Source organism: Sturnus vulgaris, chromosome 3 (genome assembly GCF_052056855.1).
Source record: "Sturnus vulgaris isolate bStuVul1 chromosome 3, bStuVul1.hap1, whole genome shotgun sequence".
Lineage (NCBI taxonomy): Eukaryota > Metazoa > Chordata > Aves > Passeriformes > Sturnidae > Sturnus > Sturnus vulgaris.
In genome coordinates, this window is record NC_142245.1 from 86,237,363 (window position 1) to 86,256,802 (window position 19,440).

General features: G+C 36.9%; 1 protein-coding gene across 5 annotated transcripts in view; it reads right to left on the reverse strand.

The window, feature by feature from the left end:
- SMAP1 (small ArfGAP 1) overlaps positions 1 to 19,440 on the reverse strand; it is a 90,379-nt gene that overhangs the window by 36,388 nt on the left and 34,551 nt on the right. For 3 of the 5 annotated variants that reach the window (XM_014870241.2, XM_088162212.1, XM_088162215.1), the window contains exons 5-6: positions 10,275 to 10,349; positions 6,076 to 6,156 (exon numbers count right to left, since the gene is read on the reverse strand). In XM_014870241.2, coding sequence (XP_014725727.2) covers positions 6,076 to 6,156; positions 10,275 to 10,349 — 156 coding nt within the window. The remainder of the gene's footprint in view (positions 1 to 6,075; positions 6,157 to 10,274; positions 10,350 to 19,440) is intronic. The other 2 variants (XM_088162214.1, XM_088162213.1) reach the window with 1 other exon arrangement.

A 19,440-nucleotide genomic window follows, 5' to 3' on the forward strand; every position in this document is an offset into this window, starting at 1 on the left:
AAATACAGGATTGAAATAAAGAAAACATTTCTAATGTTGATAACGGGATTCTGCATTTAAATTATCATTCAGGTCAATATTTGTGAATCCACTTATTCCTACAAGCTAAAAGTAAACACTTAAACAGATCATTTTCACCAAACTGGTGGACACCAAATATTCTACAGGCTTTCATTTCTTCAATGCATTCTTACAGGGTTACCTAGTTTTAAAGAAGTGAAGAACACTAAAGCACTATTTGCTCCAACTAATTTCTCCTCGTACAAAATTGTTAGGATGATAACTTGTAATACTTTGGATAAGCAAATTACATCCCAGAGAAATAAGGGGGACTGATAGTTCCTCTTGCCTCTATTGTCCAGGCAGGTTGATTTTTTTGAGTTTTAGGTGTCTTTGGGGGAAAACAAACACACCATCCTAGCAAGCTATTAAAGTTCTTCCTATTTGGTTAAATGAGTATTTGACATATTGTTTTTTCCTGTACGAAGGGGAAAAGATGCTAGTATTACTTGCCCCCACTTTTGAGGGGTTCTCCAGTACATTTTAAATGCAAATAAACCGATGTCTGCACCTCTGTAATACAGGCCATCTGGTGCTGCCTGGTACCAGCTGACTGAGAGGCAGCAGCTCACTGTTACTGCCAAGTTAGTCTTCATTTTGGGGAAGAAAAACAGCATTTGATATACTACCATTGAAAAATAACCTCCAACTGACCCATTCCTGTCACTTAAAATAATTTTATACAAAAACAAGAGCCAGTTTCAAATTCAAAATGCAATATAACAAAACAAACTCACAGTGTCATATCGAACTTCAGTTAATCAAGTGTAACTACTGCAGTCCTTCAGAACCATTCATCATCCTGATATGTTCAGTAGAATGAAAAAATCTTTGAGTGTTGAAATTAGTTTGCAAATGCACAAATACTTAGTGAAAAAAAAGTAGTTTGTTCTTTATATCCTACTGTCCCAGTATGACACAATCTTGTCTTCAAGGAGTTTACTTTCATAACTTAGATGGTCCTCATCACGCAGTATTTTACAGTGAAACCATCACAATATTTTCATGACAGTATTCAATTTATGTGAAACCTCTGAACTAAACAGTGGAGAAAGCTACACAGCGGTGAACCCAAACACTTCCAAAGCATTCAATGTCATGGACTTAGCTGAACTTTCTAATTTTAGATATTAGAAATACTTACCAAGTTTTCTATGGACAGTTTTCCAAGTAACTCCTGGGTTGTTAGCACAGTTGCACACCACATTTTCTTTATTTAAAAATTAGACTACATAAAAAATTGAACGCTACAAAAATCTGAACATTTAGGCACACCAATTTTCTTCTTTACTCTGGGAGCCTCATAGCATCATATCTAGTGATGCCTTTTTAATTTGAATTTCTACTGCAGAAGTACATAAACAGATACACCTTGAAAAAAACTAAACAGTCCTAGTTGCTCTGAAATTCAAGAAGTCATTCATACAGCTCAGTCCACCTTCTGTGGTCTAAACAGTGCAAAGCAAATGCATTTACTAAATGAAGTATTATTCCTTATACTCTTTGATAGCTTGTGAACAATATTCCTCAGTTCACTCTGCAGCTCTTGTTTATCTTTGGGCACACAGTCTCCCCAGTTCACACACTGGCCATGTCCCAGCCATGCCCCTGATTGCTCACCCTGAATGACCCAAATGCATCTCATCTCCTCCTTTTCTGTGCTTCCTTTCAGTGGAATACAGGTACAAAGCACATGGAGTGTACACAGAGCCTGCTCCAACCTGCTGCATGAAGAATAGCATGGAGCTTACCTTAAGTGCTTCTCTATGCTCCAAGGAGAAACTTTACCTAAATTATCTACACAGGTTAAATTTTATTTCAGAAAACTATTATGAGGCTTTGAGAGCTATCTCACACACAAGTAGAATACTTATGTAACATATTCTTTTTAAAATCACTAAATAATTCTAAATTGAACACATCCAATTAATCAAGGAAGAACAAAAATTCTACTCATGCTAGAAATAAAAAAGGAGTTCGTGGTTTAATCTGTTCCTGAACAGAGAACTCGTTGAGACAGCTTATGCAGAAAAGAAAGGAAAAAAAAAAAAAAAAAAAAGAGTATCATGGCTGATTTGGGAAATTTCACTACCTTCAGCTGTGCAGAAGAGTAATTAACAAGAAGGGAAGCTCCTCAGCAGCTGATGAAAGGGCAGGCAGGATGATGGAGTTTAAAAATGGCTAGCAAAAGTCTAGCTGTTTTTTCCTGCCTACAAATTAAAGATTTTCTTGTGTAACTACCAACAAAACATGTAAGATTGGTGGCCAAACTACAGACTTTCTTCCCCTCCCACTAATAAAACGCACTCTTACAACACGAGACTTATTTTTTAGTCAATTTAAAATCTCTTTATCTTAATTGTCTGTACAGAACATACAAAACTTCTTTCTCTACGTAACAGTCTGCCTCATGCTATTATCCTGCTCTTGGCCCATGGGAAATATTATCAAGCACACAATCAGCTCAGTTTGATTATTTATTCCCGCAATTCAACACATTTTTAATCTTGCTAAAATTTGCACTTCTGTTGCTTCCAAACAAGCTGGGCTTTGAGTGAACACGTCAGCTTCAAATAACCTGGCACGAGTTTTCATGTCATGAGAAACTACATATTGATTGTTACAGCAGTTTTCTTGCAGAATTTTCCCTGTTTCTCCAAAGTAACTGTAAGGATAAGGCTTTTTCAGGCAGAAGCACTAAGGAAACTTGAGATCTTCAACTGTGGAAATAGCATAAAGAGAGAAGGAGGAAAGACCCCAGGTAACTTACACAAGTTTCTTTCTTCAGTTAGACTGAAAAAAAACTTACAGCCGTCAGTAGCTTGGCAATGTGGCGTGTTTTATTAAGAGTTCTGCAGATCTGATGTGGAACATCTCGCTGTTTGCTGCTTCCAACACAATGTTAATCACTGGACTAGACTCAGTCAGTAGCTGATATAGTAAAATCTTGCTATATTACAAATTACCCAGTAATTTCATCAGAAAAAGTGAATAGCCCAGAAAAATAGAGTAAAACAACTATCCTTGCTACTCACTATCTGCAATAGATCTCTCTGATCTTGAGGAAATTCTACACTGCATCTGAACCCTCCAATGTGAATGCTCACAAAAAAATATTTCCCCTGAAACCCACTTCAAGCACTTGATTCTTTACTGAAAAGCAATTTCAGTAAGAAAACTCACTATTATTAAGTCAGTTAAAATATGATGTTCTTTGTTTATCAAAGCATGATAATCAACAAAGAAACTTCATGCCATAATTACCTGACACATTAATGCAATATTGGGATCATAAGCTTACTAAATCAGTGCTAGAAGCTTTCGGTAATATTTGAAAATGCAAAAGAAATCATGCTAGACATTTAGCTTGCTAAAGGCTTAGGATCAGTTAGTGACAAGATCTAGTTAGTGACAAGAGGAAGACTCTCAAATGGATGTAGGAGCAAATTAGGCAGCTCTATGAAGCACATATAAGAACATGAGAATTAAATGTGAATGTTTTAAAATTTTGGGATGCATAGTCCTGTTTTAAGAGCTAAGAAATTTAATCTCAACAAAAGATAAAATCGAACTCACTAGGAACTGAAGACTTGTAGAAGTACATGACACGAGAATAGATCTGAAGTTTTCTCTAAATTCATCCTTTTACCAGTTTAAGACCTCTAATTTTTTCCACCTTTATTGGTTCTTCTATAGGATGGCTAAAACACTGCTTGAATTACCTTAATCTAAAATAGGCCTCAAAACTGTGACAGAACTGCCAACTGCTTGCTCACATATTTTTAATTTATTAACTTTCCAAGCCTGGAATAACTAGACTGGAGAGAAACCATGCCTGTAGCAAAGGCAGCCAGTGACTTTACAGATGAAGTGTGCAGACTTCTCATATCGTTTCCTCCTTCAGGAACTGGGAAAAATAACCATCTGGATGTGGTTGCTATAAACACCATAGATACTATGGTAAAGATGCCTGCACTCCCCTGCTGATTCAGAAGGTAATATTTAAAAGATCACATAGCTAGTCTCTAGCTGGATGTGAAGTGTATCATTATCACTGAAATACTAATGTTTATCAGCTCCCTAAAGCAGAATCACACCACAAATGCAGCAATATGTTATTCCATGTATGAAAACAAAACCTTTTAATTTTCTACTTCACCAACACTGTCCAGCAGAAACAAACATATGATACAGCTCTCTTTCATTTGGATTACAGAAAGCAACTAGACTTTTAAAATAAAGTTTACAGTCTAAAAGCAGTTTCTTTTGAATAAATGATCCTTTAAAAGACCAAGCTTGAAGAATGCCTTAAATTAAAAAGATGATACACAGATGAGTTCCATTTGAGCAGACAATGCTGACACATTAATGATCAAATAAAATATGCTGCAGTACTCCAAACATTCTGCAGCTGTTACAACGGCACTATTATCTAATACAGATATATTTACCAGATCCCACATTTTATAGAATAAGCATTTAAAAACAAAATACTTCTTTTTATTTGCCTAATCATTAACTGGTAATCTAATGACTTTTCAAATGTAAATCTAATCAGTGGCATTAGAATTGTTTTTTATTTCAAGTGGCAGGATAATCCCTCAGCTGTAACTATGTTCTGCTGTCACTTCCCCTCAACCAAATATTCCCAGCCACATAACAAGGTTCACATATCCTTTCAAAGGGAAACCCTCTCTCCCAGTCCAAAAGTACATCTTTGGACTCTAGAAAGTTAATGTTTCCAAACCACAGAAATATTTTTAACCTGCATAACTGAAGTATATTATTATAAGGACCAAAATAAAAAATTTAACTTGGCTGGACACCCTCATAAAGCTTCAGTAATCAACAATTCTAATGTTTTTATTGTCATTCATAAACTTACTTTAAACTCATACCATATCAATAACAATAACTCAGTGAAGCTTCACAAATCGTCATAACAAAATTTGCTTCTGCACTAACTCATTCCAAACTTGCTTTCTAATTTAAGAGAAATTATATTTGTATTGGGGAGGGGCATTTTTTCCCCTCCAAGTATGCATGTATATATTTTTGTATTTTCTTTTATTACGTAAAATGAAAAAATACTTTATTTGAAAACTGAATTAGAAATACATCTGCAATCCTGTTGCATACACATATTTTTCATAACTGTAACACAGCACTATCAGAGAATAAACCGACAGATGGAGACTCCAATGCATTCTGTAGACTACACTACCTGAGTGTATTAATGGATTCACAAGACTGAAGAGACAGCATATGTATTAAAAGAAATTAATACATTTAATACTAAAATTACCCATTTCAGTTTTGTTTAATATTAACTCTGCAGAAGTGCATATGAATTTTAATTGCACCTACATTGCTAAGGCTGCTCATTATGCTTTGACATAGCTGTGGAAAGAAGCAACTTAAGTTGCTTGCTTGTCATGCTTTGTGACATGATTTTAGTTGCAAATTTTTAAGTTACTTAGACTAACTAAATTCTACAGATTATACATTCATGTTTAAAATGGATTCATTTATCAAAGACAGCATTAGAGGATAATACAGGACTCAATAAAACTGACAATTTTCTGTGCAAGAATAGCAGTGGTCCATGACCCTGAGGTTAGCTCAGCTGGTCAGAGCATGGTGCCACCAACACTAAGACTGGGGTTCAATCCCCATATGGGCTGTGTGCTTAACAGCTGGACTTGGTGATCCTTGTGGGTCCCTTCCAACTCAAGACTATTCTGTGATCTTAAAAACATTAATGAGACTTACGGTCTGAGCCTAAAATTTAACAAAGCTTAACCTATTTCTCTCTTCTAAACACATTCCTCATTGTATGGTCACTCAACCTTTGTATGCAAGTAACAGCACAAGCAAACAATTCATGTAGATTAACCAGATACACACATATATATATACAAACACTCACACATGAATTTTTTCCCCCGAATCTTGGAACACATCTAATACCATGTGCATTTTTAAATAACTGGAAAAAAGATAAACTCTTATTACCTTTTCAGCTGTCAGCTGTTTTGATGGTTTTTCTGATTCTCTCTCTTTCTTTTTTTCTTCTTTCTTTTTTTCTTTTTCCTTCTGCAAAAAGAAAAAGCATTTTGCTAGTAACCAATTTGCAAACATATCTAATGTCTACAGCCATACAGACTATAAATAGAGATCTTCAGTTACTCTCTTTTAAATCAGACTTTATGCTTCTATATGCTCTCCTTCCAGAAGAGACTCATTTTTCTCAAATACTAATCCTAAAAATACTGTAACTTTTAGATTAAATTCAAGAAGTTTCCTTTTCCACCTGTTCAACTACTTTTCTGCTTAATAAGCAGAAGGAAAAAAGAACCAGTACTGCTTCTCCTAAGCTAAGCAGAGCTGAAGAGAAAAAAAAATCTACAAGTGTAAGTATCTCCTTTAACTCTGATAGCCTCTGTCACTGAAGGTGGATGTCAGCTGCTTTGACCAAAGAACTAGACTAAGGTAAATTGCACACTGCTTTCTGCAGAAAGGTACTAATTTTTAAAAGAGAATCCAGTAGTCTTAAAAAATACTCTTGAATATAAAAAAATTGCCTTGGCCTATCTGACAGGCATGAGACACGATGACATTCCAGAAAGTGAAAATATAAAGAGCCCTTTACTTTGAATGCATCATAATGACATCACAGAAATTTCTTCACTTTAGTTTTTAGTGAATGAATGTGCCAAAATTACTGACCTATTTGACTGGAGCAAAGCATAAAATATTCCTTAAGAAATAACATGAAGATACAGATTTTCTAGGTCAGCAATTGCTTTGACAAAGTGCCTGCCTGCATTTACCTCGTACAACTACAGCATAGTACTAGTGAGTGTATTTGAACACTAAATGGATGAAACAAAGGTTTTCCACCTGTAATAAAGACAATGAAACAGTAGCTCTTAAATGCTCTTTCAGCCATTAGACTTGTACCTGTATGTTCAAAGCTTCGAAACAGCCTTGTTTCAGAAAACACTACTGTTTACAAGATTCCCAATGTTAGGAGGAAGGCCGAGAGCCTGGATCTGCCCATGCAGCTCCAGTATTAAAAATAAACAGTTAATAGTTTATGTCAGTAAGGAGTGTAGTTTGTGGGTTTTTTCTTCTTTTTTTTAACATCCAGTATATACAATGTTAAAGTTTTTATAACATGGCATTTACTTAATATAATTCTAACACTCAGATGAAGTTTTCTTGTTTGTTTGTTTGGGGATTTTTGGAGGTGACGGGGCACATGGGGATCCAAGTAATACATTCTTCAAAACTTCCAGTAATCCATTTTCAAACCTTTCACCATATTTATCAGATGGATGGGGGCTACTCAAGTCCCAACTAAACCATGTGAATTATTTCATGAGGCATTAACCTGAACACTTAGTTCCTGGAAAATCAGACTATCACACCAAGCACCTGCTTACAAGTAAGAGAAAGCAATGACCACAGTTATGAAATGCCAATAGGGGAATTTGGAGCATCTGTTTTGATGAAAAGAAACAGAGAGCAACTTAGATTTCACTGAATATAAGAACACAAATGTGAACAAGTGATCCAAACTAGAGGCCTTGCCAATACTGTATCTCAGCTGTGGTAGTGCAAGGTGTTCAAGAAATGTCTGTTTGAGTAGGAAAAGTATAGAGCAGTACTTTATTTTGAGGTCACATAATAACCTTAGACTTGCAGTATTATTGAACTAAGATCACAAATGCATAGTCATGCCTTTCAATGAAGCTCAGCCTTTCTTCCACTACTGTTTCTGTGACCCTAGTACCAATCTGCATTCTAATAGATACAAAAACTACACTGTCAGAGCAATACGTTGTTGAAAACTCTTTCATTTTCTGTTCCCACAACCCACTCCAACCTTCTCAAGTTAACAAGTTTGAAAAAACGTAATGTCTTCTCCCATGGAAACTTAAGACAACTGCATCAAAAGAAGTGTGACCAGCAGGTCAAGGGACATGATTCTCCTCCTCTGCTCTGCTCTCACAGACCCACCCTCTGCAGCTGAGGCCCCCAACATCAGAAGGACATGGACCCATTGCAGCCCAGAGAAGGGCCACAAAAATGACTGGGGGCTGGAGCACCTCTCTCTGAAGACAGGCTGAGAAAACTGGGGTTGTCTGAGTCTGGAGAAGAAAGAAGACTCCGGGGACACGTTATAGAAGTCTTCCTATAGTAGTACCTAAAGGGGGCTTCAGGAACAATGGGTAAGGACTCTATCAGGACAGTGACAGAAGGGGGAATGGCTGTAAACTGAAAGAGGGCAGGTTTAGATTAGATACCAGGAAGAAATTCTTTACTGTGAGGATGTGAGGCACTGGAACAGATTGCCCAGGAAGGCTGTGGATCCCCTATCCCTGGAAGTGTTCAAGGCCAGTTTGGATGGGGTTTTGAGCAATGTGGTATAGCGGATGGTGCCCCTGTTCATAGCAAGGGGTTGGAACTACGTGATCTTTAAGGGCCCTTCCAACTCAAACCATTCTATGACTACAATTCTATTATTTGATTCCTCTCCTCCTGGGATAGGTTGCTTGAAGTACTCTTACAATTCAAAAATAGTACCCTAAATTTCCTTGAATACATTTAAGTGAAAGCAGAGTTAAAATTTTCTTATTTTTTCAGTATGTCCTGATTTCCAGTTTGACTTCAACATTTTTTAAAAGTATGTTTTGTCAAAGAAACCTCACTTCTGGAGTAAAAAGTATCTGGAAACATTTATTTTTCAAGACTTCAAGAAGGGTTTGCAGCAAGTTTCATCTAGCAAACACTCCATAAAGGTGACCAAATATAAATACACGCCTCTTGTTGCCCTTAACAAATCTCTGAAAGCTTAATAGTGAATATATTAAGACTTAAAATAAACTGTTCTCCTATGTTTCTACCTCCACACCTCAGAGAGTCTACAGAAACAGTCTTGATTCCCAGCAACTTTATTTTCATTCATTTAATTTTCACTATGGACTTGAAAACCCACAAGTCCTTCATCTTCACACTCCCTGAATTCAATATTCAAGCTTTCTGCCTCAACTCCATTAGATAAAAATGAATTCAGACTAAATAAAAACATTTCTCAGATGTTGCATTCATGCCAGAACTTCAACTCAAGTGTTTCATTACTTGCAAAAGCAGTCAAAAAGCACTATGAAGATAATAAAATTAAATTGACTTTATATTGGTCTTAAATTCTAAGCAAAGATTATTAAATTTTTTTCCATTCCATTTTTTCATTTCTTATAACAAGGCATACTAGTTACACAGAACTTTCAAATGTGAATGCACCAATAGAGAGGGACAAGAAAGTAAGGGCAAGTTTTATTCTTAGCAGCTGATGCTACTCCTGGTACAACTTAAAACACTTCAACAAGGCTTGTGGTATTAGTCCATGACACTGTCATTTAAATTTTAATTAATGTTTAAATATAGCTGAACCTAAATAATTTATAACTTCTATTCAAATTTTCTGTATTTAGAAAGAAAAAGCTTGATTTATGTTCACATCATAAATTATTTAATATACTGCAGAGTCTCAATTTAGAGTTAGGTATCCAAAAGAACCTAACACTGGACATTCACGTTCTAAAAATGCATTTTATTATTGTTGCAAACTGTGACCTTTACTGAAAGTTGACATAAATGATGCCTCATCTACTACTTGCTTGTGTGTTATGTTTTTCAAAGCCCCATCTAAACAGTGAATGTGTTAGCATACACACATATCCCAGCCAGAAGATATATTAAAACCAGTGTGAGTCAAATTAGTTCTATATTTATCTCCAAGGAGAATGAACTAAATGGCTGGAACAATACTGATAATTTAGAATCTGGAACAAGCAAGTAATACAAAAAAATATATCAGAAATCATTCCTAATGAGACAGGACAGTATCACTTATGCCCATTAACTGGGAATTAAATGGGTTTTCCACAGTTTTGTGACAGTAAAACAGACGAGAACCAGAATTTTGGCATATAAGTACCAAGAGGTAACAACCACACATACACTTTGCAGTTGTACTGGCTCTTTTCATTTAGCTAGTCCAAGAAAGAAGGAGAGAGTATTTCAAATGTGTGAAGTATTAACAGCAATTCAAACTCTCAAGTGACCTCAGTGAGATTACTCTATAGAGATGTAAACATTTGTGCAAAGCAGTAACCTGATAAGAGTTACACCCAAAACCAATATACCTCTGCTTTGCTCTTCTCAGCAGCAGCTTGCAGAGAAGGAGAAGATGCCAAAGGCTGAGCAGCATCAGATGATATCTGTACAAAACAGAGGAAAGAAACGAGAAAGAAAATAAGCAAGAACAGCTGGGAAGGGAGGCAGCAGAGACCGTTAAGAGACATGATTTTAATTCCTTTTTTTTTCTCCAATAATCTTGGTTGTAGTGGTTATACAACATAGAAGAAACATAAAGAGGAGACAAAGGGTTGGTTTTTTTCCTGAGTAGAATATTTAAAGGAAATGTTTCAGGTAGGAAATTCACTAGGACAGAATATAAGAAAATGAACCTGGATAAGATAATATCAAAGCCTTAAGAAAAATAATTAGGTTTCATCCATTGTTCACTTTTTTCCAGTGTAACTACTGAAATATTAATGTCCTGAAGCATGAAGGCAGACTGTCCCAGAGGAGTGGGAGAGAAGAGAGTGCCTTTGTTCTTGTTCAATGTAACAGAATATTTTTATTAAGAGGAATTCAAACTAACTCTGAAAGTTATACATTAATTAAAGTTCTAATTAACTCTTCTCTAATAGCACTCCAAGCACATAGAGAGCTTAGGTTTAATATAAAGCCGCTTCTTAGCAGCAGGTTGAAGGATCTCAGACAAGTGACACTTCTTTTCTAGGAATTTGTATGTAAAATTGCTATTAACACCACTAGACTTCCAGAATTCTCCAAAAGGTGTAAGTTAAATATGCAACAGATACAGTTTGCTCAAAAAAATAGTATTTCTCTAATGGCATTTTCACACATCTTCCTATCCAATTTTTTATGCATAGCTGATCACTTTAATGGAAACATTATCTTTCTATTCCCCTTATTATAAAAATGCAACTGAAATACATTTTCCAAATATGTAGAAGATCTTCAGAGCTATAAAGCTGACACTTCTACACTGTTTTGTATCACCTCTATTATATAGAAGGAAAATTTAGAAATAAATGAAGCTATAACAGAGTAGGTCATTATGTTAGACCAAAATAAGCAATTTAAATGACATGTTTTTACCTAGTTTAAAACAAAATAGCTAAATGGAAACTCCAAGCTGATAAAAAACCTCATCATATCTCCTGTCTAAATACCCCATATCTCTTACAGAAAATCCTACCAGTTTCTTTACTTATACTTCTGGAATATTAATAGAATTTATATATTTAGTATTTTTACAAAGTCAGAAACTATGTCTATGCTGGAGGAATGATATTTACAAGGTTTAGTTATAAAACCAAATTTTACCTGCAGAAATATGAAACAGAATTCACATTTCTAAATTTACTGTTTTAAAATCCTCGGGTTATTAGCAGAGTTATGGATACACCTGCTGCAATGATGCAGTTTTGCAAACAGTAGCATTCTGTTGCTATGGAACATTGGGATCCTGTTTATTCTGACTGCACCACATTGTAACCAAATAATGTCAGAAAAATTATTAGGTAGCTACATAATATAGTGAACTATCTACTCTAATATCATGCTCCTTACTTAGTTTTCAATTAGATTAAAAAGTGTAAAATTCTGATAATGAATCATCTTAGGTATACCTTCAACCTGTTAACAAGTGGGATTTTTGGTTTGGGTTTGGAGTTTTTTCATTCTTTTGTATACTTCAGATTTTAGGAGAATTTAAGCTGGATAGCTCTCACAGGTAAACAGCAGGTAACTGCTACATGCCACACAGAACAAGGAAAGCAGAATTTCATTTGGGAGTTAGGGAGAAAATCAGCACTGTAGGTGTTTGTCAATTTCCATCCTTCCATAATAGCTCTCAATCTTCAAATCCTCTTCATAATATAAAGGATTATCTAACCTAGAAGAACGTCCTATGAAGGCCTGAATGCAATTTTAATAGTTTTGCCAATCAAGTAGTGGAATCATAGAACCAGTAAAGAAGTGTTATGCAAGCTATAAGCATGAGACAGAGTGAAAAGCAGTTGTTGTCTAGCCTCGGATATGGAACAAGATTTACAAGTTAAGAAATACTCAAGCATAATGTTTAAAGACAACCAGCAGCACTACAAAAAAGAGCACTTGAAAGCACACTTCACACATGCAAATATTCAACTAAGCAAGAGAACAAAAGACATATGACTGAAGCTAATCTTTAAGAGAAAATGCATTACAATGTATAAAGAACAGATTAAGTTTATATAATGAAAGCAACAGTACAAGGTTGAGCTGCTGAACAGCTTTATCGTCACTGCATCGTGTTGAATTTGTTATCTACCAGGCTGCACCAGATAAGGAAAGCTGAATGAAAAAATCAAATCAAACCGAGTGCCTAGACAAAGCTAAACATGTAAATACTGTCTACCTAGAATTTTGCAAAGACTCCGACTTCATTTTCCAGAGCATTCTCCCGGAGAAACTTGCTGCTCATGGCTTCAGCAGGTGCACTGCTCCCTAGGTACACATGAGCTAGGTGGCAGGGCCCAGAGAGCAGTGGTGAATGGAGTCACAAGCAAAGAGTGGCCGGTCACTGGTGGGGTTCCCCAGGGTTTAGTACTGGGGCCAAGATATATCTTTAATATCTTTCTTTACCCGGTATCTGGATGAGGGGATGGAGTGCATCATCATTCACCAAGCTGGGCAGGAGTATTGATCTGCTGAAGGACAAGAAGGCTCCACAGAGGGATCTGGACAAACTTGATCAATCAAGCTTCCAAGGCCAACAGTACAAGGTTCAACATGGTGAAGTTCTAGGTCATGCACTTGTGACTCTTGGGGATGAGTGACTGGAAAATTGCCCTGGTGGAAGAGGATCCGGTGATGCTGGCTGACAGCCACCTAAATTTCTCCATCAAAATCCGAAAAGCAATTTCCAACCCTATTCCAGAATCCAAGTGAAAAAGCATACGCTGATCCATTGTGACAACACATTTGCACTGTGCTCTGGAAAATAGTCGACTAAAGACATCTTTGGTTACTGGCACCTTAAAGTATCAAACAAAATCAATGGTGACCTCTGTAACTAATCATACATACCACTAGAAAAATAATAAAGTTGGGAGATTGTGTGCATTACCAATGCACTGCAGAATGACAACTAGCATATGAATACATCATTTTAACTTTCAACTTAGGAGTAGTTAAATCTTTTGATTAAGAAATTAATTCAAAATTGCCTAAAACAAAGAATGACAGCAAGAAGCTGTGTCCTGGTTTAGGGCAAATTTGTGAGGAAACAGATTCAAGCAGTCCCTCGCCCAGCTGGTTTGGGGAAAACATTTCTTCGGAGAAGTGGGAAAAAAACCTGTTTATTTAACAGGCAAAGCACTTCTCAGCACTAAAATGAACAATACTAAACAGCAAAACCTCTCTCTGCTCTGAACAGATGACAGATTCAGCAGAGTGCTTTCCGTGGGTTGCAGCCCAGCTCACTCAGGCTGTTCTCAGTCCCTCCGGTGCTGGGAAATGCCACAGCCCAGGCCAGGCTTGGTGGGATACAGGTGTGAGCTCCCGGTGCTCCTCTGGGTTTTCAGTGCAGAGCAGGTTCAAACAATTCCAAGAAAAAGGAAAAAAACCCACAGTTCAGGGAGCTTCTCTGCCTCAGCTAGCCAGAAAAACTAACCAAGAGCAAAGGAGAGCTCTCTCCTGCTGTCCAGTGCAGACAACACAGTGTGTGAGAAGGATGTTGAGGAGCCAGTGCAGTCTCTGATAAACTCTGCACCTCTTCTCTCCCCCTTCGCTCCTGGAACCAGTCTTAAAGCTGCAGAACTCAATATTTAACACCAACAGAACAGATGACTGGGGATACAGCATCATAAAGTCACCTCAAGACAAGCTGTTTCTTAAGTTTTCACATTTCTCATTTTTCCACAGAATTTTGTTCACATTTCAGACCAGAAGACTTGCAGTCATTTAACTTTTAGCAATTCTTGGATCTCCTTCCATTGTTTGTGTTTTGTGACTCATTTTTAAAAATATGAGACAGCAAAAATAACCATTTTGCAAAATGAAATTCAACAGTCCCTTTAAAGAATCTGGTACCTTTAGTGCTGAGCAAGAAATTACATATGCATGCAACAGTACTGTAAGATTTCAGTTTCACCTGTGCTTTGTGAGAAACCCTTTGGTGCATAAAAAACCTAAGATCAGAAAGGAAAGAATCTGCAGATTTACAGTATTAGTCCAGTTCCTACTCCTTTTAACACATGTAAATGTGTTACCTGTCCCCATTATCCTTAACAGATAATACACTTCTGTATTATCTGTTATTACTTAGTGGTGGCATTACTTAAATACATGCTAAGTTAACAGTTCATGTAAAAGCCACAATGCAAATAGTAGTTGGCCCAATATCTTCGTGTGGTCTGTTGACCAGACTACTATTCCAAGTTTAAAAAAGTAAGCTTTAAACAAGAACTAAATGAAGTTACCAGAAAACATAACATACAAAAACTAAGAATGATTTTACTTTAGTTTAGTTTGTACTGACATGTTTTTGATGCTACATAACAAAACATACATAGTCATACAAACACTATCAGTCATTAACGTGTAAATACTTAATAAAAAGTTTTCACTGGCTTTTATTTGTCATTTTTCAAAATCCTACATTGATGTCATTATTTAGCCTTTTATTAAAAAGGATTCAAGTTGAAGCTTTATAAGCCTACACTAAGCTTCCATTCAAATATGAAATGCAGAATGTTAGCACCAAGATTCAAGACATTAAAGAATGAGCACGTTATCAAACCACTCAGGAAGTCCACAGCTGAACCAAATACAAAAGTGCCCTCGAGTGGCCAGTTCATACACACACAATATGCAGAGAAACAGCATAAATGAAGAGGACTATTCTGCTTTCATTTGACAGGTTTTAAGTTTAGCTGCTACAAATGTTTTTTTCTTATTTTAGCAGACTTTTGACTTTATTAGTATGTATCTCCAACAAAAATTGACAATACTAAAATCAGTAATTTATCCTAAAGCAGTAGCAATTATAGACTGCTAGTAGATGGATATAAATACACAAATCAATTGCTTAACACTTTTTAAAGAGGTCTATTCTTGAAACAGTGAAAGGAACGTAAGAATACTAATGTACTATTAACAACACTTATCTACGAATTTTTGGAAGTTCTTAAGGCTAACTGCCAAGGCATGTCTTAAATTACAAAAATGTCTCCCTGTGCTGGTTTTGGTTGGGGTAGAGTGTAAAGTACATTTTCTTCATAGTGGCTGGCATAAGGTTATGTTTTGGATTTGTGCTGAACATGGGGTTGATTAATTATAGAGATATTTTTGTTATTGCTGAGCAGGGCTTGCACAGAGCTAAGGCCTTTTCTGCTTTTCACACTGCCAGCCTGGTGAGGAAGTTGGGAGGAGACACAGTCTAGACAGGTGACCCAAACTGACCAAAGGGATATTCCAGACCATGTGACATCATGCTCAGTATATAAAGTGTGGGGAAGAAGGAGGAAGGCGGATATTTAGAGTGATGCCATGTCTTCCCAAGTCACCATTAGATGTGAGATGGCTGAATACCAACTTGCCCTTGGGAAGCAGTGAATTAATTCCTTGTTTGGCTTTGCTTGTGTACATAGCTTTTTTTTCCCCCTATTCAGCTGTCTTTATCTCAGCTCACAAGTTTTCTGGCTTTTCCCTTTTCAATTCTCTTCTCAATCCCGCTGGTGGCAGAGTGAGCAAGCAGCTGTGTAACACTTGGCTGCTGACTGGGGTGAAACCACAACGCTCCCCTCTTCTGTGCTGTAACACTGGACACCCATAAGAGAGATTCAGAGTCGGATGTTTCACAAAAGAGAGCAGTGGTTGGCTATGAAAGAAGCCAGTATTGCTCTTCTGTAAATACTGTGAACATACTCAGTACTCCTCCATCTCTTCAGAGTTACCATCCTAATGACAGGAATAGATGAAGCTTATGCATAAGCCAGTTGTAGTCCTGAACATGCGCAGAGCTACAGACATTTGTCACATTTACATCAAAGAGCTGCAATTATATACTTTTCTGGGAAATACAGATGTATTTAATAGATTTGAGAACAAAATATTTTCTTCCCAACTCTTAACCCAGGACATCCACACCTAGTGTTGCCCATTTTTTTTACATTATTTATCTTCTCCTTTCAATAACCACCTCTGTGAGGTATTACAGAGAGTCACCATGGCTTAATTAAATGTTGACACTGGATAAACAAAACCGATGCTTTTAATCTCTTATGAATTACCCTCCTGTCCAGTGTTTTCTGCATTTGTTCCAGGGAAAATTGTCTTCGGTGAGACTCCCTGAACTTCAGAACACCACCTTCTTTTCCCCTAAGTAGCCTCCTCTGCTGCATGCAAGATCATTTACATATTCATGATCCATGATAAACTGGCAAAGTAGTCACTAGAGATTTCATCTTTGGCAAAGTTTTATTTACTTAGACATGCAGTCCTTGGACATCATCCATGTCCAAGGTCCTATGTGTGAAGTACTCCTTGAAGTACTTAAGGAAGTGGGGAAAACAAGACCTTTCATGTGGGAGCTACTGGGAATGCAGCTGGCTTACTGAAAATCCAGTCTGGCTTCTCCAGCTCCTTCATTTATTCCACAGCTTGGCAAAGTGCTGCTGCAGGGCTGTCATGTGTGGTACACCCAGGCACTGGTACTAGGGCAGACATGATTTCAATTCTTCAGGAATGACCCATGCAGTGGGGAAGAGTACAGGCTTGCAAAGGGTACAAACAGGAAAAGTGGTTCATGTACTGTATAGGTGCACTGCCATTCAGAGCACCAATGACAGGATGGGCCATCAGGAATCACCTGATATTCAAAGGGAAGTGCCAAGTCTCACACCTGGGGAGGAATAACTTCATGCACCAGTATGGGTTCAGTACCAAGTGGATGGAAAGCAGATTTGCAGAAAGGGACCTGAAGTCTGGTGGACTGGACAAGCTGGACATAAGCTTGTGCCATGGCCAATTCTAGGCTCACAAGTACAAGAGAGGCAAGGGCACACTGAAGCAAGTCCAGCAAAGACACACTAAGATGATTAAAGGACTGGAGCACCCTTCAGACAAGGAAAGGCTTAGTAAGTTCAGACTGCTTAGTCTGGAGGAAAGAAAACTGGGAGGTGGGGAATGAGCAGGGAACAAAGACAGACCATTTTCTGTGATGCCTGTGACATCCAGAAACAGGACCAAGAGGCACTGAACATAAACTGAAACAAAGGAAACTCCATTGAAACATAGAAATAAATTTCTTGATTTCTTTTACTGTGGAGATGGTTGAATACTGGAACAGGTTTCTCAGAGATGTCAGGGAGCCTCCAGGCCTGGACACATTCAAAACTAAATGATACATGAGACTCATGTTCTAGATGATCCTTACTTGGAGCAGGATGATGTCCAAGGGTTGCTTCCAACTCTAGCTATTCTGGAAATCTATAATTTAAGCCACTCTAACAAAATGATCCTGAAAATAATTAACCCTCCTTTCCCTATCCCTGTTTGCAAGTCCTAATTCTTGTAAAGTATTTCAGTGCTCCCTATTGCTGCCTATCTTGAATAGCATATTTTAAAAACATTTCCCATCACTTGATTCCAAAGTTGTTAATAGACCACAAAAAACCCCAGTAGGCTTACTGCATTTTTGGAAGGGGTAACTGGTAACCATTCCCTCCTCAATAACAACTGAATGCTGGCTACTATAAATTGAAACATTCATGTGTCCCTTTATACTCCGATTTGTACATCTTAAGATGCCTACCTAATATATTTTTGTGGAGTAAATGCATTACAGATTTAATCTCCTTTAAGATAACTTTCCGGAAAGTGTGCCATCACAATCTCTAAATGCACATCACATTTTAGCCAGTTGCCTAGGTTCATACTTCTTAAATTATACACAATGTCTTAGGAAAACATGAAAAATGTAGACCCATAATTCTCTTTCTTCAGTGAACTTAAGAGTTACATGAAACTTCTGCTCCATACATAATTCACATCCTTTCTTAAATACAGGAACTGTTTCCTATTCTCTAAACATTGTCAGGATGTGATAATATATTCCCACTTCATGTAGTGGAATAGATTGTACCAGTTCATAATTTTTGAGACTGAAAGTATTTGAAATCTGCTTCAGCTCAATCATCATCCATTCTGAATAAGGTGATCCCTATATGCATTCTCCTATATACTTATTTTTATTAAAAGATACAGAGATTGTCTATGATGATACCTATACAGCTAACCTTTATCCTCACTCAACACAGTGACTCCATGGCTTTTCCTCATTACTTGTATGGCATAAGGGTCATTGCATTAGATAGAAAATAAACAATAGTTCAAGAAAGATTGTCTTTTTATAGGTTTTATTTTAAATGAAAGAGGAGGTGCTAATTTTTTTTATTGGCAAAAGATCACTGCATCAGACCTGATTTTCTGAATCTCTGTGCAACCTTAGTAAACCTTTAACTTAGCAGCACATAGATAGGGTCAAATACAATTATTAGGGTTGTGAACCAGAAAAAACTTCTTTAGTACAGTCCCATGTCTCTAGGAGTAACCCCAGCAATTTCTTACTGCATATTCTAGAACACCATATTCTAGACAGATTTATTCTTTCTTGAATCTTGGTTCTAAAAATTACACATTTCCTCTTTATTTATTGATAAACTAATCATCTACTTCAATGCTGAAGTCCTCTAGGCTAGTAGTTATGGAAGATTCTTACTAACACCACAAGACCTAAAGCAAGCAGGATTTGCCACTTTTCCTGGCCACTGCATCTAAGATCATGAGCCTCATTAACAACTGTTCCTCCATATAACCAGTTGCATAGCTCTGGTAAGCATCTGAGACTCAATACAGATTGTCAGTCAAGATGAATACTCTGTTCAGACATTACTTTCAAACCCCACACTCCAGAGCATTTCTCATGGGTCATATTTTTCATAATGGTTGCATAAATGTAAGTGAGGCAAAGTCCATCAAGTCATTTATTTAAGCATAGAAGTTCAGACTTGAAAGGTGTTTGCATAATTGTAAACTGTGCTCTTTTAAGAGTGTTCCAGGCAACAATAAACTAAAGGAGCATAACCAGCTTAATGAGAGTCCAAACAAAAGGTTTAACGTTGTTCAGGACTAAGATGGTTATAGATGAAACTGTTCTTCATGCTTTACTCT